This window comes from Mizuhopecten yessoensis, unplaced genomic scaffold (genome assembly GCF_002113885.1).
Source record: "Mizuhopecten yessoensis strain PY_sf001 unplaced genomic scaffold, ASM211388v2 hete_36194526, whole genome shotgun sequence".
Taxonomy (NCBI): domain Eukaryota; kingdom Metazoa; phylum Mollusca; class Bivalvia; order Pectinida; family Pectinidae; genus Mizuhopecten; species Mizuhopecten yessoensis.
Genome location: NW_018485815.1, coordinates 1 through 21,402, shown reverse-complemented (window position 1 = coordinate 21,402; position 21,402 = coordinate 1). Strand labels below are relative to the sequence as shown.

Genomic DNA, 21,402 nt, shown 5'->3' with positions numbered 1-21,402 from the left:
TGGTTGCAAAGGCCCTATAACTACGGATAATAATTTGTGAACCGCATTGAGACAACCTACGAACTAGGTTGTGATAAAACGGAATATAAGAACCTCAAATTATTATTATTATAAACATTATGCAGGAAACCACTTTTTAGGGGCTCAACATTTTGTATCTCCTTGAATTCTGTTGTATTCTGTTGTCTCTCGTGCCGACTTTAAGATCCGTTGTCTGTCCTTTGTGTTAAAGTATGCGTTGAAGTTCTTCTTCAAAAATAGTTACCAAAATATCTGTTTGGACAGCTGTCACTCAGCTTGCATCATTTTTCATATTAAACGGACTATTTCGAGTCCATTTTAAAAACAACACAGACATTTATATGCTTAATATTCGTGTTTTATTTCATGTACACCGTACATAATATTTGAAAATCACATTTCTAACGAAATGCAAAACAAACATACATTTATCAATAAACAAGTGACAGTCTAAATAAATATGTAATACTTATAATCTTCCACCTGTGAAATAATAGCCTGATATCTCCACATTCTCCCATTGACATAATGGAGTTCATATACAAATTTCAATGATTCATTTTACTAATTATTTTGAACATTTCATATACTGACACTGGACTACTTTTATCTTCAAACTCATCACCTTTGGCAATTTCTCAATTAAGAAAATAAGGGAGTCTGATATCGGAATCGATATACCTGGATTCTGGAGTTGTCAACAAATAACATTTTCATAAATGTTACAGGTGCAATTCTTTGAACTGTTTTGTAGTTTTTCTTCAGAACCTTTCATATTATAAAATTTAAAGTGGAACAGTGCATTGCTACCGTTTATGTTTAACTACAGATGAGGTATGTGTAGCAGAGTCTTGCTGACTGAAGTCTCTGCCATAGACATTGCAATAATGATTTGTTCTTCACAATCATTGCAGTTTCAACGTTATCTGATACAGTGTATATTCCAAACCTATATCCAACGTCATTGAATGATACTGCCGATTTGAAATCCAACCCAAATGATTTGTACCAGTTAAAAAATGTGTTCAATTTGATATGATCTTTGCTTCTCTTTAAGAATTAAAAGCTTTCGACAGCAAACTTTGTATATTTTTATCAATATAAATCAGGTGACTGTAAAAGGTTACATATGTATATATATCTAGATATATAATTACCTATTTGTTGTATCAGACATATTGTCGATCCGTTCGTTGGGTTGGATATATTGCACTGGGTGTATACTCTCGAATACAGCTGGCCAACTAGATCAGGGGCAGACTACTCGGGTCATGTTTAATTCACACTGAGGTTGATAGGGAAAACGTGACACAAGTGATGTTGATAAATTAATCAAATTAAATGAGATTAATGCATTACTACAAATTGTTAACACTTTACACATCATATAAAACTTGCAATTCGACGGATCATCTTTTCGCGGTTCAATGCAAATGCAATAACTCGGCAAATTCTGGAAAGGCTCGGAATCAAAAGTTTGATTCCGAGCTTTGACGGAATAGGCCGAGATATTGCGATTTGATTTGGTTATTGTAAATTGATGAGTTCGTGAAAGTTCTCGGATATGATAAAAACATTTCACTGAAAGTTGTCGCAGAAACATAATCACCATTGAAATAGTGAAAATTAGAGCCACACAAAAAATTAAAGCTGTACAGTAATAGATGAAAAAACGAATGAGATTTACTTCCATGTTTAAGGTTATGTACCATAGAAGGATGTAACGTCTATTTGTATTTAATCATGAACGTGTGTTTAAAAGATACAACTGTCTACAGACTGTTTTATAATTTATTGCTTAATACCGGTATTATTACTTGATTAAAATAAATAGTCGTATTAAATGCGTATTTTTACCTGAATTTTCACATATATGTAAATTAGCTATAGCTAGCAGGTGCTTGGCACACTTCACTGTCTGAAATAGACACATCCCACTGTATTTTGTTATTTCCTCACCCCGCATCCAGCTGCCAGCCAATTACTGTTCTGTTTCACCCAAATAGTTTTATTACTTTTCCTATTGAGCTCGGAGAAAGGAATCGTATTTCAAGTCAATGTGATGACTAAATAAAATAACGTAAACTAATAGCCATGCATGTGTTTTATTCTATCAAAACGCCATTACGGATCGGTTATTTTGAAATAATTCGGTCCTATTAAGGTAATGTATTTGCGCACCTTCCTTCAATCACGATTTCATTACACTCATATTTAAAGATTGTAATTTTCTTCGTAACTAGACCAGATCCCATTTTAATTCAATATATCTCAAATGTCGTCCAAAGCTTTTTTTATTTTATTTTATGACTGACAGACCCTCTCCGTGGTCACTGGAACGAGTCGCTAGATACGCTGTTCCTCCTCATCCATTCAAGAAATATAAAAACCAATCCGAACACGATGAAGTGGTGGAATAGTGAAATATGGGTCAGGCTTCCCTTGGCAAGGGTCGTTACACGGTACATGTTCAACTGGAAACTGAAAATTTATGGACCACAAAATTACATTTAATGGATATGATAAAGGTCGATATCGGAATGGCGTCACGAACCATAACAGAAGTCTATTTTCAGAGGATGGTGGCAGATAGAAATTAAAATAGATGTCACCCATAACATGTATTTGTGGTGATATAAATTTCAATATGGAATTCATTTTTTCTATTTCCGTCCTAAAGATAAGATCGTTTTTGTATTTGAATCTTGTCATTGACGTCTAAATCAAGAATTAATTTACATCTTAACATTGATTTATTATCGTTTTCCATCTTGGCTTAAAGTGTATACATGGGTGGCTCGAAACGCTATCGAACGATTTGTATAGTGTGACACGAGGGTTTGTATCTGGCTAAAAGATAAACAGTTATAACTCTATGACAAAGACACCTATCATTCAACTGTTCGTACTGATGCAAAAGCCCGAACAAATGAAAGGACAAAAGACAATCCTTTAATAGATGCATTTGTTGTAGCGTTATATATGTATTACAAAAACATTGAAGATACTATTCCTTTTAGTGGTAGAGACAGTTCTTAGGATTAAATTGATATAATATTATATCGACACGATCAACACAGAGTACACACCTTTTCAAAGTCAGTGACACAGTGATTTTTGTGATAAAAGGTAAAGACACGCGTCTGGAGGCTCTATAATCAGATGTAAGATATTTGGGACAAGATATGGGAAGGGACATTGGTTAGTTCTCGTACTAAGTGGCGCCTTTAGCTTGTATCAGCCGACAGAACTGTCGCTGTCTAACGGCTCGTGAGAAATAGTGTATACAACATGTTTCGGTAATTTTGTGTCCTATCCATTGTTAGTTGATTAATATCTGGAAGATCAAGACTGTTAAGTAATTAAATTGTCATTGTTTATGTACGTTAATGGTATAACCAGATATATTTTTGTTTATACTGTAAGCTTATTTAAGTTTCAAGTCAGTGATTTATAATGTGTAATTTGTTCTATTCAATCAGACCAGAAACGCTGGAAGCCCGCGATTACTGATAAAAACAATATCATTTAAATTTCACGTCTTCATTTATTGATAAATTACGCGGTCTGACTCACTCGTTTTGTTTTAAAGCAACTAAAAGTTAAGAAGTCCGTCATTTGAAAACATGATAAACTTGATTGACAGGTTAGGTTGGCGCCAACTTTACCTTTAAACTTTTGAACACAAAAATGATGCCAAAAACAGATAAAATTGAAGACGACATCCATTTATTTATTTGACTTCGCCATCTACAGATAAATGATCATTATTGTAAAAGGCCTTCAGGTTGTTCCAGTACATCAGCGCCAAACTGAGATACGTCACGTTGAGTTTTGCCTCTAACCTTTATAGTGCTATCTGATTAGATCTGCTTTTGGCAATTCATTATATACATATATAAAACTAGTTCATCCTTTTTTTTGTTACATTGATATGTCAATATCTAGAGAAAAAGGAATGAAGATTTTGAATATGTACCTAAATTATACAACGGTTGCTTAAAATATCACTAGATAAACAACATATTACCCAATATCACCTCGAGGGTTTCTATTTAATTAGAGGTATGATATTTTGTTTTATCAGGCAAATTTCCAAAATTTGTTCTTACAGAAAGTGATTGAATGGCTCATTCATCCCTGAAGACAAATCTGAACTCTTCCAAATCAAAGGTAGGACTAGTTCATCATAAAATTTCAGGGGTGAATGAGTAAAGTAAGTACACAGAGAGCGAGAAGATGAAACAACAGTGATGTTTCGTGGTTAACAAAGAGACAATAACGGTATAAACTGCCGTTCGTTCGTATGATATTAGAAAAACATTGTATTGTTCCCTTGTCAACTTTAGCCAGGTACACCAGGCCTTTGAATCATTAATTGGGTTTAAATTATTTAAATTATCGATGGGCCGTAAAACAATACGAGACAATTATGCATGTAGATTCATATTTTGATAAGTAGCGTTACAACCGTAAAACCTCGATACATTGCTCATCGTTTCATATGCCAGCATATTTCGAGTCGATATTTTAACTATTATCGTAAATATCCATTTAAACACATTTCGTCTCCCTCGATTTATCGCCAATACCCTGATAATGACGAAGTTTTCCTGGACAAATGTTGGCAACAAAATGAGGTTTTCCTGAACATTCAAATTTTGACTTAGACTCTATATATTTTCATATCCCAGAACCTGGGTACAGGCAGATATATACTCTGTCATAAATATTGAATCTGAATTATGTTCGTTACCTGTTTGTAATACCAGAGACATAACACTGACATAAACATAAATATATCATACATAGAAACTAGATAATTGAACTGTCCTGTCAGAATTTCCTGAATTCAACGAGTTTTGTGATGATCTGTCCGATTGGTCGGATCTATGTGACGACCGATCTGATTGGTCAGACCTATGTGACAAACTGTCTGATTGGTCGGACCTACGTGACAGTCTGTCTGATTGGTCAGACCTATGTGATAGCCTGCCTGACTGATCAGATCGGTTTGACCTGTCCGAACTGTGTCGAGACACATGACTGGCTTTTTCCGAAGGTGACGGGTTGCACCCCGTCACCTCCAACACTATCACATTTCCATCGTGGTCTGTCGTCTGCCATCTAGTGTCCGACAGGGGTTTACAAACGTTTGGAAACAACGGCACAATGTGCCCCACATCCGAGACCCTGAATTGCAGCTTAACACAGTCTAATGCGCGAGGCTTTATATCGGATTGTATCTTCTTCAGTGCGAACTGCACATCGTAGTTCAAATGCGTATGAATTGTAAATAAACAGAAGTCGTTTCGGTTCAGATCCGGTTCTGTTCCTATTATTAGTTTGTAAAACTGAACCATATCATTCCAGTTGTCCTCACTTGCAAACACAACCACCCGTATATGTTCCTTCCCATAATGTACCTGTCTCACCGCCCAGAGCGGAAGGTCCTCTGAGGTGTAGTAAAAGTCTTGACTGTTGTAAGGGTAAGGGTTAACCCGCCCACGAGAAACTTCCTCCGAATGGTGAAATTTCCACGGGGATTTCTCAAAATGTTTTTTGGCGTTTTGGATCCGTTCGCATCCCAACATGCCTTCCTCGTGAAGAAACACCATCAGAGAGACGCTTGGCAAGTAAGACGTTTGCATAGAAAATGATTGGTTGTCGCCGTCACTAAAATCTGTCCTCTCAGATATTTTAAATATATGCAAATCTGGATCAACCCAATCAATCACTGGTTGATACATATCCATCATTGGATAAATCTCGTGCGCGTCCGCAAGAAAGTGAACTGTCATCCGGTAGGGGTCGCTGAGCATGATGGAGTCTATATCCGAGTTTCCAGACAGACTGATGTTCTCGCTTTCCGTTTCTGAACGCAGAGACCCAATTGACGATATACTGCTCCCTGCAAAAACAAGAAAGATGGCGGTTATTGGAATGGCATGTCACGAGTGAGTGTCGTCTGCTCTACTAATGGACACTAGGAATCTACACCGCGTTCATTTCCCGAGCGTTGGCTATAACAATGACGAATCAATTACTACAACAGTTACTCGGACAATACTATCGCTCATTAACATTGAGACCAGCGCCGTTTGATAGATTGCTATAATGTCATTATGACTTTGCATCTAACTGGTCACAATGAATGACAACATTTACAGGTATACGACAAGTACACTCAGTAATTGCTAATCGAATTCATGTACAATTTAACAATGCTTCCTATATCATCTTAGTATTCCTTACATACGTTTAATGTATATCGATATCAAATTTTCAATTGCAAGTTAAGTATGCTCCGTTTTGACAATACAAGAACTTGCATTAAAATATTTATACAGTTAGCACTAGACGGGAGCATAAAACAGGGAGAGCACACACAAACCTTCGTTGTTTCAAGTATTGAATTTCGGGTGAAGAATGTTACACAATAGCAGTTGTCAGAATATGTATTAAATCATTCGAACATATTGCACAATACGAGAGCAAAACACTATTAAACCACTCGCCAAGTTTCGTCCGATAAGTATAACACCTGATAAAAATAATAATTCTGTTGTTCCAGGTACAACCTACTGCTCTAATTACCAGGTACATTACAGGTGTATTACAGGTGTATTACAGGTATATAACAGTGATTAATGACTCTCCTGACCCTCATTCAGATCAAATCACATCCCGATATAATGCATGTCCCAGAACAAGTGATTTCTTTCTTCCTCGGTGACCCAGTATCCTAATTCTATTGTTACGATGTACATAAATAATACAGATTATAGACTTAGCCTTGTGTAATGCTCCCAAGCTGATTTTACCATCCTATACACGTGTGTTTCAGCTAGTCATAGCATGTATTGAGAGTTTGAATAGGATGTTCATGTAGATGTTTCGTATTCTGTTGTAACATGTTTTAGGATAATCTTTAGATCATGTACCATTTCTCATCAAGGCATGTAATAAAGATAGAATCATTTCATAAAAGAATTGGATGTACAATACAAGCATCAATTACGCATATATTTTCATTCTGAGGGGGTTGTCTCTCGTTCATTGCACATTTAAAGGGACGAATGGAATCACAGCCATTTCAGCATAATGAAAGGAGATGTTATCAGTTAATTCAAATAATTTTAAAATCGAATGTTTTGACAAACAATTTGACATTTAACTGTGTTGGTCTTTGCCACAGCATGTCGTGGTAATTTCTTAATCTACAATGAACACTTAAATGGCATATTGTGATTCTTTTCTTCAGTTGATGTTCATTGATTAAAATGGTTGGGTCGATTAAATGTACGAAAAGTCTACACTAATGTGCATCATGTGCAAACAAGCAAAAACGTTTAATGTCAGCGATAAGCTAGGACGGTGAGTAAAGTAAAATTAGAGTGCATGTACCATTTAGAGAAAATACCCTCCGCGTGCATAGACAAAACGTTTAAGATGGACTACACGATATCGCAGCATGTTTGAATTTGTCTTCGTCGACCGATTATAAATCACTTAATGTTCCTACATGGAAACCTATTTCAAAAAGTTTGGATTCCTGCATTCTTAGTCCGTTTCATGATCCCTGTGCCTGCTTGGTTCTTGAAACAAGAGTTTGTGAATTATTAAGATAATAAATGATGACTCAATGAGTTTTTTTTCCAAGAATCTACTTGAGGATTGTTCAATCAGTTATGTTAAGGGAATTTTAGACCTTTAGAATTGTTTTCTTCTGAAACACGCGATGGTTTATATCAATACATACAAATGACTGCATTTAATGACAATTGTTTGTTCATAGAGATCAATCATTATCCGCTATAAATGGAATCCATATTTATTGTTAACATTCGGTCCGTTCCCATTGTCTTATGTAATATAATCCATATATAATGCCTTTTCAAAAAAAAATATAATGACACAATATTTGTCTCTTGCTACTTGGAATTGTCTTTTTAAGGACAACCCCTGACCTTCCTCGAAACAAACAATGTCAGACAATGACAACAAAAAGAATGAGTGTGTGGGGTCGATTTGACTATTACTCTAAATATCTTGGTATTTTTCTTATTGTCTGAAGTTTCTGTTTCGTTGGTAAACTATTCAAACGTGCCTGTGGCCATTTCTTTTTAAGAAACAGATGATACAAAATTATCTTAACCATACGTCACGCGTTGGCACAAAAACAAAACAGTAGCGTTTCTAGATTAACATTTGCGGATTTTGAACTTTTACTTTTTGTTTGAAGATGACAACCAAATACAATGCTTAGCCATTATTTGTTAACAATAAAGTAGACATGTTAATACGCCTGGTCAACTCTGAGTCATGGCGGACAACAACAATGCAATGTAATTATTGCTTTAAACAATAACCAGTTGGAAACGTGGTTGGTTTAATGAGTAATTGTGTTGATATGTCTTTGTTTTGGAACTATTTCAAGATGAATCATAGAAGTCCCTGTTGATTTAGAATAAACTGAGTGAATTGGGGTAAGACACCAAATCTTGTAGCTATTGTGTATCATGAAAAACCAAAGCATATAAGAAGTATCAGCTGAACGATTTAAAACAAAAGTTGACATATCGTTCAAACAACACCCGCCCAATCGAACACATTAATATTCCAGAGTAAAGAAGTTCAGCAAATATTTTGCAATACTGAGAGATATGACGAGGTCTTGTCGCTTTTTTGTTTTTTGTTTTGTTTTTGATATTAGTGAGGGAGTATACTTACCATCATTAGACGAGTTGGAAGCAGAAGCGGACAGACTGCCACGTCTTGACCTGTGAAAGACAGAAAGAACAAAAGAAAATATTACAACGTGTGTAAAATAATGATGATGATGATGATGATGATGATGATGATGATGTGAATGAGTAGAGTATGAGGAGGAGGAGGAGGGATATGATTAATGCAAAGATATTATTTGTTTTAATAGAGATGATAATCTTTCAAAAAAGTAATTGCTGTTCCATCTCCTTTAACCAACCAGACTCCATCATTGAATGCCGTGATCAGGTTCCCTTCCCCCACCTTTCCCAAGAACTATTAACTACACGATATGCAACATTACAACCATCGCAACATGGAGGTGAGTCCGTGTAGAATTTCCAGTGATGATCGTCTAGACAAAGCTACCTGTGTTTCGTGGCCGCTACACCTGTATACACCTGAGTGGTTCATGTGTAGCCCAGAACACCTGTCCCCTGAACCCTACATAGGGAGGCACCCTAACGGCCCACCTACGATCCAGGCACTGAAGGTGTTTGTTTACGGAATGCTGAGAAACCTTCGGCAGGTGTACATTTCAAAGTTTCTCAATGAACTTGATTCGTCTAAAGTATTAATGTCTTTCCGCTGAATTACGTGCATCCTCTACCTTAAACAATACCTCAATTGTTACCGGTGCTGTTGTTAAAATTCAATGGCAGATGATTTCATTTGATTCATCAAATTTCGATATAAAAATTCCATTAGCATGAATCGGATTAAATGTATACTCGTGATACGTGGAAAGTTAAATTCCCGCAAAATGACCACAGAATTTCCTAATTACTTTAAGACAGGTACATGTCTTTATGCTTGATTAGGATTTGTCAAAATGTGCTAAAAAGGTGTGATACAATTGATTTAATTTGATATACATCACATGTATACACGACATAGGTAAGAATATGATATCCATGGGCAATGACTTTGATGAATAAATGATTGTATTACAGCTTTATTTCCTGAAATGTTTTTTTCAAGGTGTGTACATTAATATGTGATTGGAATTTTATGTTTGTTGAAAAAAATAAAAAAAAATAAACCATTAAACATGTACCAACCTGCCTTGTGTATCTTTGTTTCATTTTTACCTAAACACCTGAAGAGAAATCATATCTTCAGGAATTGCAAAAATCATGAACAGTCGTGTATCAAGTTACATGCTAACGTTACGAAGAAAGCGAAAGTGCCAAACAACTTTTGCTAAGTCATACAAACATTTAATTTTACTTTACACTAACAAAGAAATTAGATTCACGTATTGCTGATCTTTAAACCCAAAAGCTCCACATCATAGTCAGGTTATGTCTTGCTTCCGTTGTATGTCTCAATATCATTATGACAGCAAACAAAAGACCCTGAACCCTTTGGAAATCCTATTTGTTCTCCTTTAGAACTCGTGTGGGGTCATATCGAGATTTAGTGTATCACCGACAGGGGCGATATAGAGATTATCTTCGCCCAACTTTATTAATAATGATATGATTAAACGGAAGTGTAAACATCTTCCTTATACTGCCTTTACCTTTATTATAGTTCTAGTATAATTTGTTCTATAAAAGAATACTAACGATGGTTATTTATATTCTTGACCGTGAGAAAGGTAACAGGAATTATTTATGAGCTTCCTCATGAGCTATGAGTAAAGAAACAATTGATAAGGCCAAACAAAGAAGTCATCCTTTCACAGGCTATTATTTCATTACAGACTTTCTCATTTTTTTGGTTTTGGTTCAGATATATTATTTCAGTAAATTTCATCCATGTTTTACTCAGTGGCCGAATAGCAATAGCTGAAAAAGGATGCCGGTAACGGCATCATGACGTCACGTTACATTGCGTAAAATTGCGCTACAATGTCCCGAACCCATCCTTGTTTCAATAAGGCAAATTGACCTGTGGATAATAACCAATGGCTTCCAACAAAAAAAGGAATTATTCTGGCTACTGGAGTAGTATCACATTACGAGTTATCCAAGTGTAAAATACAGGTCATTGTATTAAATGACATGGAAACTGGCTGAATCGCTATAGTAAGATAAACCAGATATGTAATGAAGTAGGATAAGCCATTAACGTTCTGTAACAAACTTAAACAAGGGAGACCACATTCGTTAAGCATGATTTCAGTTGGTGAATGAATATCGAATGTCGCTCGAATGGTTGCGACGTACTATTCTAGCCTTGATCGGTGACTCGTATTGACCTGCTAGCACAAAGCAGTGGTAACTGTGACCACGAACTGTTCCAGTGTTGTAAGCAGATCCTATCGTTCAGAATGCATCTCACCACTACCGGAGATACATTGTTACCTATTTACACACTTCATAATTAGAATATGCTCGTGTTAACACCATGTTAGTATCAACCGATGCTAATCTTAAAGGCAACTTCCGGTCTAATATTCCATAATTAGACTCAGCAATTTCACCCGGAAAGATATCGGAATATTCAATACGGAAAGTACCGGAAAGAACCGATTGCAGAAAGCTAAACAAATAACAGCTAAGATAGACGTTGATAAGGTAGCAGTAACTTGTTCTAATTGGAGATCACTTACTTTGATGTTTTAAACGTAATTCCTCTCGGTTTCCCCTGCATTACGTTAACGTGGAAAATGTCTATGTAATCACAAGTGCATACAATTTGGCGTCTTTACTCCATTTGAAAATCATAAAAGCTGTTCTTCACAGCGCAGAAAATAATTGATGTTCATTAAACTATTAAGCTTGAGAATAGCCCACCGTTGTAAATATAATCCTAATATGTCCTTTAATACGAGGTTGTCGCTCTGCCGACATATTGTCATTCTCCCTCCGACTGATAACACTGCATGGACTCATTAATCGAAGACGTTGGTATTCAATACTGACATTCATTATGTCCGCCATTTGTATCCGTTGCTTAGGAACGAGAGGTGTACTTGATTGAGCACCACTGTATGTGCGCGGCTGATTATATATAAAAAGCTTTCCGATACCAAAAATAACTATTTTTCTGTTTACAAGTTTCCTTGGTCTTTATATCACGTAATGCCAGTGGCTGTCGTCGAATGGTGCGTCACACTTATAATTCTACTTATAAATATCGCTTCGTGTTCGCACATCCACAAGAATACTGAAACACTAACGAAAAATTGACAAGATATAAGTTTGTCCATAGAATTAAATATGCACGCACTAATTTATTTTCTTAAACACTCTTTGCACGGACATCACGGACTAGATGAGCAAAAGAAGATGTAAATATTTACTTTGTTTGGTATTCTGTAAGCTTTTCGGATTACTGATAACTCGACTGATAAAGTCCACGGTAAAAGAATGCTTTGTCGTCATAATGGACAGAGATAGGAAAAGATCATTACTGGTAATTATTTTCAATACATTTTCGAGGTAAACCGCGAGGAAAGACTCATAAATATCTATTCAGACACAAATAAGAAATGAACACAATATTTTCTTCCGTCTGCCATTTCTTTTGGCAGTGCCTCTCAAACACTATCAGGTTAGCCCGTAGTCAGTACAACGTGACTTGGCGGGTTGACAAACTATACCGTATCCGGGCTGTGGCATTTCAGTGAGATTACACTGTAAAGTGGCCCTTTTGTAATACCAACCTCAGACGAAACCATCTGCATATGACCTGGGTTGTTGCGAGGACACAAAACCATAAACGAACAAATAAACCATGCAGCTTTAACGTATATCAATGAGCAATGTCATATGTTTAGGGTGTAGAGGTAACTGCAAGCCCGACAAAGGCTTTGTACTGTAACTCACAATATACGTCGCCTTTACGGCCTTTGTATAAATCATTCCCCATCAACACTGCACGTTAGTTTCATTTTTCATCTCTCATCCTGCTGATTTCTGTATTATTTATGAACCCCCCAATCACTTTAGGCCCTCGCGACAAAGGGAGGCCATTCAATCCGGCCCGCTGAGGATACCATAAAAGCATCCTTAACGTCGATAAAATCGCCATCATTTCATAAATTTCGTATGATGACTTTATTGGATTGGGCAGGGTATTGTCCCCGTCTGTAGACTGATGGTATCTGTCCCCGAGTCCGGAGTCCTTGGAGAGGATCATATGTTGTGTACTGACCACATATAGACCAGCTGTCCTCGACGTCACAGCATTGTCAACTTCTACACTCTATACTCAATTGTCAAAATTATTTATCTTCTACCATATTTTCAATAGAAATTCATATCTAGTACATCTGGATTAACCTCATAATGCATTCAGTGAAAATCCTATGTAAAATTCTTGCCAACTTCTTTATAAACGATATTAAACCTTATCAATTTTAATGCCAAGCTAACAACGCTATGAGTCAGTTTTCAGCTGTTGGCAAGTTATCGGTGGTCAAGAGGAACAAAAGGCCAAGGGAAAGTTTTATCACGGAGACGATGAAAATATAATTTATCAAATGATTTTGTGATGGTTTATAAATTGCTATCAAAGGTACGGTTGTTTGTTTGGTAGTGTCCGGGGTAAAAAATGAAACTGTGGGTTGCTCTGCTGATAGATTTGTATGTTTTAGCATTGACTGAAACACGAACAAAATGCTTGAAAAAGTAGTGTCCTTCCAAAACACCAAGAGTAACGCAAATTAATCAACGATTTTCCCCCGAATTGAAAATTAAACACGCCAGAAAGAGCTACATGTATTTTGTGTATAATTCATTTTCGCCAAAACCGTGTTTGATACTTTTTGAGTATATGCTAACGTTGTCGAAATCAATTTATATATCGTGAAAGAAGGCACGACCACATGCGAAATCCAGGCCATTAATCGATCAAAACCTATCACACACCGATTTAATTTACTGGGAATTTGCTGTAAATAATTATTGGTGCTTTCAATCACATTGTAGAAATTACGTCTGCAACAATAACCTGTTAACGACCCTGAAGCCGTGTAGAAACAGCACATAAAGAACTCATAAAATTGCAGACGCAATGCACGTGCCACAAGCGTGTGGCGGGAACCTGTTCCTGACCAGTCAATACACCTTGCGTGCTAGTATTAGAAAGGTTCCGAATGGTATGATGTCGTGGGTCTCATATTATTCTAAGCTATATAGGATTTCTCTTTCCAGTGACATCAATATCTTCCATCATTATCTAATACATAAGTCTATGACAATACCAAGCTAACAACAGACAAAGACCAACTTTGTCGGGGAGAAATGTTTTGTTGTCACGGCAACGCAAATCTTCATGAATAGAAATCAGTACATCCATAAGCTCATGAGTTATGGCTTCGTCGTTCCCAAAGGGGATAACTGGGTATGTTCGATAGTCGATTTAATGGAAATAAGGATTAGCGACTCGATAAAGATGGCCATCATTACTACTGTGTAAATTGGAGCACGATAATGAACTTCTGAGCAGGGTATCCACGAACTGTTACATATGAGGCACAACCGTACTCTGATACGCAGCAAATCACAGTTGAAGTATTTGGGACTTTGGCAACGTTTCGAGATCAATGGAGTGGTTTATTTAGTAAGCTACACAAGATTGAAATCATGGACTTTTGCTGATATGAAAAAGTGGTTATGTGACTCTTAGAAAGAAACACTGACAGAAACGAAGTAGAGGTCAATATCAATGTTTAGGGCCATGAAACAACATTTTTACCGAAATAAAAGTCCTTAATGGTAGTATAAGATGAGAAAAATACATTTTGTATAATTCGAGAACATTTTGAGATGTTCAAGACGGATTCAGGATCAGATCAGAGTTGAGGATAAGCCGATCATTTGAAAGATTTCTTCTCATTAGTGCAATAGAAATGCCAATGTCTAAACAAATAATCTCAAACACAACGGAAAGACGAATAGACAGACGGGTAAATAAGGAACAGTATTGCTTTTCAATTTCAAGTACTTTTGTCACTTATTGACTGAAATATTTGTGATGAACGATTTTCAGAAAATCTCAAAGTAGTACACAAAATGTACATAAAATGTCATGTGGTCTCTATCGGGAATATAATATAGTACCGCATCAACCTGTTCAGTGTTTTCCTTTTTGTATGTGAAATATACATTCAATTCTACAAATCGAAAACAGCCTCAAAAACAAGCAGCATGTTATTAAAGGTCCTCCTGTCATCTCGCCACGGTTTATCTATCTAGACCTGGTATAAACCACAAATTAGCCAACAACTCGAGACACTTTGATCAATAATACACTCCCGATATTTAAAACTAAGTCTCTCGATACCGTTATTAACACTTAATTTATGAATTTGCCAGGTGATATCGGCGTAGAAGTGTATTTACACGAGATTTGTGCCTTATTTAGGATTGTCGTTGGAAATAGGTTTCTTTACACAACAAAGAAACTTAATCCTGCTACAAACGCACTGACGTAAACACGGTCAATGTGGATGCACTCGAACCCATAACCAGATACAATGTCAACAAAGCGGTACTAGACACCGTCTGTAGTAAAAAGCATTGCTATCTCAAGTGGAAGGTTAAGCTAGCACTGCCTTTGAAAATTGAGATCCTTTTTCTCGTCTAAAAAGGTCACCATATCGTGGTCTAGATTTAGTGTTAAAAGGATTCAACGACATGTTCCAACTTTGTATAACTGATTAGAAGTGGTGTGCCCACACCTTTGTAAATAAAAACCTCAAGTATTTATATTTAGATTTTACCAATTTTCCAATATTAGATATAAGCTTATAACGGCTACTTACCCGCTACGATAGCCCGCACCCTTCCGTTTAGAGGATATATGTGTTGTTTACACTGTTGACAATTCTCAGGCCTGTATTTTCTAACATGGCGGCCACGATTCTAGATGTATTGGGTTCTTGTAATAACTACAGAACAAACCACCGCCCAAGTAAAGCGTTGACTGGGCCCACAGTCTACGTCCGATTTTCTCCCGCCCCAATTGTTTTCGTTTCTGATTATACTATTGACAAAGCAATGTCGTTGTGCTCATAACATTTAATAACGGCTGTCTAAGGGCTCCAAACGGGTGGGGTAACAGGATACAAATATTTATATCATATAGTAACATATATTAATAATCCGTATGCTAATTGCATTGTGGTTCCACGTAGTTGTCTTTTATATATTTTACTGAGTTGGAAAACAAAATATTTTGTCTTGTAATATTGATTGGGCATTGATTTCTTTTAACGATCCCATTTATAGCCTCAGCGCTTTCGGGTTGTTTATTCAGAATTACTGCTATTACAAGCATGAATGACTTTAGCTTTTGTGTATGTACACTGTTGAGTTATGAATCAAATTTCAAATAATTGGTTGATCAACTTTGTGTTGAAAAATAACAACATACTTTCTGTTAAACTGTAACTTTTAAACAAATACCATTCGAATCGGTTTTGGGAGCAACTGGAATCGATTTTATTGAATATTCTACTAAACCACACCCTTGGAAGGATATTTAATAATTGGACGTTTAATTGGACTCGTTAACAGTTTTTAACAACATGTTGATGACTCTAGTCTAAATCAACAATATCGAATAACCGGATAGAATTCAATAAGCATTGTCACCTTAACGCTAGCTGTTCAAGTATCTTGTCCAAGACACACGAACGCTTATTATCTTAAGACAAATCCTTAACAGACTATTCCCATAAGAAACCTTGTTTAGGGTTATTGAACTATCTTAGGAAAATGACGTTTGTTCACTTTGATGCTTTATTCACGAATAACCGATAAGCATTTTTTTCTTTTTTTTTTTCTTTTGCAGAAATTAAGCAAGAAGAAGACGACTAGAGCTCCGATTTTCATAGCCTCTATATGTATTCTACATAAGAGTATGGATTTCAACATTTCAAATTCGGTTGGTATAGAAAATGAAAAATGTAAAACAGAGAGTGGAGTGTCTTAAGCTATGCATCTTACTCCACTAAATAATAAAAGGAACAGTGGTTCCCCGATTTTGATCATACTGAACTGAGCAGCAGTGGCTTACTTTCAGATTTGGGGTTAAATAAAGTATACGAACAAGTTTTTTAAACTGTTCTTTCAGAAGTGAGGAAATTTTATGTCCTTTTTTATTGAATCATCGCAACGCGTGCAAGATAGTTCAGATTTAAAAACACAAAGCGAAAGTATGCTTCATTTTTATATGTGATTCGAACACATGCAAATGACAGCGGCTTTAGCGACAACAATATGATCTCCTTATAATACATATTGAATTATCGCAACACACACGTGTTACCGCTCCTTTAACAAACAAACATTAAAGCACGATTTAATTTTTTTGAATTTTCCTGACACATTATGTTTTAGCTTTTAATCAGAGAACCTGTAATCTTTCTCCTGTTGGTGATATTGGGCATCCGTTATCTTCACGGTACATTATTTGAAAGCATGAACGCAATCAGCAGGTTATCTCGGGGCGTTAAAGAAATCAATACAACTTAAAAATGTAGTTTCTACCTGTTTTTTAAGATAAGAACCAACAGTCGCCCAAAACAATCGTGATAAAATTCGTTCATATTTTATTTAAATATTATCTACATCGTTATTTTTAAAATGAATGAATACACTCTCAGCAAAAAGCAAGTGGACATTGTGTTGTGCAATTCTATTTTCTAGGACTAAAATTGTGCAGTTTAAAATAACCCGGAATCGATTCTATGCACATTTTAATTCGGCAGTAAATATTATAGAAGCCTTCCAGGCTCACCTAGGATTTGATACATATTCATTTTTCTGTTTCTCAAACACGATTTAGGTCATGGCTCCATGAATGATATTGATTTAAGCTAGATATTGACATTATCAGAACATGTTTATTTTATAGTAGCACACTACAAAAAGGAACGTCGTAGAGAAACGCACAATGTTTAGGTCTTTGGCACAGATTTTAAATTTACATAATATTCAAAACATCCGTTCTGATTCTATCACAAAAGCTGCCGAACAGCTGAGTAACCCTAACCTATTGTGTATGCTGGGGGTAGTTGTGCTATAATCAATGGTATACTGTAAACAAGTTGTAAGAATGGATAACAACTCGAAGTACAAAATTTGTAAGAACACGTGCACGTGGACCTATCTCCTTGTTTGAAGTGATATGCCAAAATGTAAGTTCAGAAAAGGCTATATGTAATTTACTACTATCTTTATATACGATTTGTCAAATATGGATTTCTTTAAAATCATGTGATTAATCGTTTGGTTGAAAAGAATAGATTTCTTTCAATGTTTAGAAAACAGTGATTTTTGTGCTTGGCCACATATTCATATAGTTTTGTTGGCACCAAGTAACGGCCATTTGTGAACTATTTGAATGTGACCAATGGACCTCTATAACAGGAGAGTTCAGCGGGACACACTTGGCGAACACCTGTGGTGAATACATTTTTAAAAGCCTTAATAAACGGAGAAATAGCAAATAGCAGAATTCATGCAACACAAACATGCGGTTTAATAGACATTCTTAGTCGAAGAAGAGCTTTATACCAAGAACAAAAGTGTGTTTGCAAGGTCAATAGTTAAAGAAAGACAGGGCGTTACAGTGTAAAATCTAAGGAAGGTGTTTTTGTTAGGATATAAAAGGAATACGGTCCTTCTCAACGTATTCAGGTACCTTATATTATATCAGTTTTGGGTGTTCTTATCAAAACAAAAAAATGACTTACTGTGAGAAATTAATTTCAGCCCACCTGATAAAACTTTGATATAAAGACATATGTTTAAGACATGACATCATGGCTTCGGATAAAATTGATCTATTAAAATGTAGGAATATATTTTATATTCTATGCATTATACGGCATATCGATTTATAAAGTTATCGAATCAAGGGAAGCACACGATGATCATAAAAAAAAGTTCTTTGTATTGTTCTAAATGTTTCTGTTCAAATATTTGCACCTCATTGCTTAAAATACTGGTATAATAAAAATGAATTCATCACATCACTTGCAAATCGTGCTGCTAAGCAAAAGCCAAATGTTAGCGATCTGGCGGAGAATAGACCGCGCGTACGGCTTGGTAATTGTGTGGCCGACCTGACAATCTATGTATTTATCACTATGGAAATCATGTCCACTGATCCTGTTAATGACCTGAAAACGCACGTGAACCTCGTTGTGACGACCTTTCAAACCCTAAATGACAATAATTGTATCACCATCTAAATTAACACGCTTTGCAATACAACATGTCAGCATGTTAACGGCTCTGCTTTCGAGACATTCGGTCAACATGGCAACCAAGCGTTACCGTGAACATGATAAGAGAGTAAAACGTTTCGATAACCGGAAAGTGACCAGGTTCAAAGCCATAGATTACTTATCGGCCCGCCAAGTCTTCACTTCCTTTCTAAAATGTTTGAATTGGTTTTTGCAGATTAATCAAGAGCAAAAATCCTAGATATCATGATAGCGATTTAAACGTCACCTTGAAATTGATAGACACGTAAACGATGGCGAAATCTAGATATTGCCCTTAAAATGTCAAGTGACGTTTGACTTATGATAGCTGTATTCCAGAGAGAACTTAACATCTTCATTGATAAAATCGCAAGGTCGATGAATACACTTCTAACAGGTCGCAAACCTTTTAAGGGATGTATCGTTTAAAATCAATTCTGTGAAGGTTTGAAAAGCCTTGAATCAACCTTGACATTTAGATATCTGGCTTGTCGATGTTTTGTCATGGTGTAAAAGAAAAGGGGCCCATTTTAATGACTGTTCCTATATAAACTTATTACAAATGTCACCGTGTCATTTCTAACGAGAATTGGGAAACAAGAACGCTACATATCTATCTTGCAACAAGGAGAAAGCTGCTCTTCAACTAGTGACCAAGTCGATGTCATACTTCCTAAATGTATCATAAATTAGAGACAATAATCCATATACGAAGTAGACTCTTTCAAAATTCACAAAATTTCCCACTATCAACTAAATAATTACAATATAGTTACAGAAGAATCTCCAAAGTTTACTGGAGCTTCCTACTACCAACTTAGCAATGACATTTTTTATTTCAACAAGATCTCAGAAAATACGCTGGACATTCTCACTAACAACTGAGCAATGACATTTTATTTTTGCCAAAATGAACCATAACTCATAGGTGTTTCTTGCATATATATCAAATACACAATGACATGTCTACTAAGACCCTTGTCAGAATACAGTAAGAAAAATGAATCTTTGCAATATTTATCAATGATGCCATCGGAAGATTAAGTACTTATGCGTCAATATATTCTACTACTCCTCACGACAGTGGTGGTGACAGAATATGACATACGCTTGAAAACAGATTAAATATTACGTCGATGTTTGGGTTAGAGCTAATGAATTATTCCTAAGATAACAAGAAGCGTTTAAACTGTCGACATTGATAAATTGGTGTATAATATTAAGTGCATATCAAATGACTTGGAAATTGATCCATATAAGCAACCGCCCGAATCCTGCTTGTAAAACACCTTGGTGCACTTTACTCACCTCAATCGTACTTCACGTATGTTTTAGTAAAAAAATATGCTGATGAAGTCAGAATTACCTCAACGCTAATGAACCATAATATATATCTTGACACAAATAATCTCACATGTTTATGTTAATTTCTGAATTCTTCAAAAAATAATGCTGTATGAATGTTTTTCCAGTGATTTTATCCAAAACATAAATAAGTTGATAAACCAAAATAAAGCTGACAAATTTTGTGATCTACTAATATACAACAGTATTATCATGAAATCAACACCATTCAATCACAGCGGATCATATTTCATAAACCTTCCACATCAAGTACAAAATAATCACTATAAGAATAGTGGCATTGAAGCCATTCATGTTTTAATTGAATCAAAATCAACCTGTGAATTTTTCAAAGTCAAAATAGGGACATATTTCTAGATTTAAAGATGAGAAATCAAAAGTAGTTTTACTAGGTTTTTGTTTGAAGAACTCTGTGACCCTAATGGAAATATGTATGTGTCGTGTTTATGACATATGATATTGTACCCAGTCCACCCGACTTATGGTAATATTGCATGGGTCATTTGTCAATGTCACGCCAAAAGCCTCGAGCATCTGGAATACTTATCAATAAATAAGGCTTGCCATTTTCGCTTTCGAAGGTTCGTAAATTATTTGAGTGACATATTATTCACTACTTTTCGATAATTAACACAATCAACTCCAGATTCGTTGTTTTGCCATAATCCCGTATCAATAATACTTGCCGGAAATGGATTAGTGCCGGAAAGTGGTTGTCGTTAAATATGAACGATACATAAATTAAGATATAACCTATGTCAACCATTTCTGATTATCAATAACTGTGTTATGTTTATCAATTTAGCATAATTGTGATGAATCATCATGGTATTTTTATTTTATGAATGAAAATATTTTTCGAAATTAGAGTTGCAGTCCTGGAGAGTCCTAAGCCTAATCATTATCTTTTGTTTTCAATAGTATAAGGGCTATTTTTTGCGTTAATTCTCATGACAATAATCTATAAAGCTGTATCTAAATGTGATATCAGCATGCGAACGTCTAATTAATCACTAACTCGCATAATTATGGATCTCATTTTGAAAAAAAAAAAAAAAAAAAAAAAAAAAAAC

General features: G+C 35.7%; 1 protein-coding gene across 1 annotated transcript; it reads right to left on the bottom strand.

Moving 5' to 3' along the window:
- Positions 1–431: 431 nt before the first annotated feature.
- Positions 432–15,552, bottom strand: LOC110444958 (protein FAM124A-like; the record flags this gene model as incomplete). The annotated part of the gene is made up of 3 exons (XM_021489317.1): positions 432–5,932; positions 8,755–8,804; positions 15,512–15,552. Coding segments are annotated over 3 exons (1,200 nt in total), but the record flags the coding sequence as incomplete, so codon positions are not given.
- Between the last annotated feature and the right edge of the window lie 5,850 nt (positions 15,553–21,402).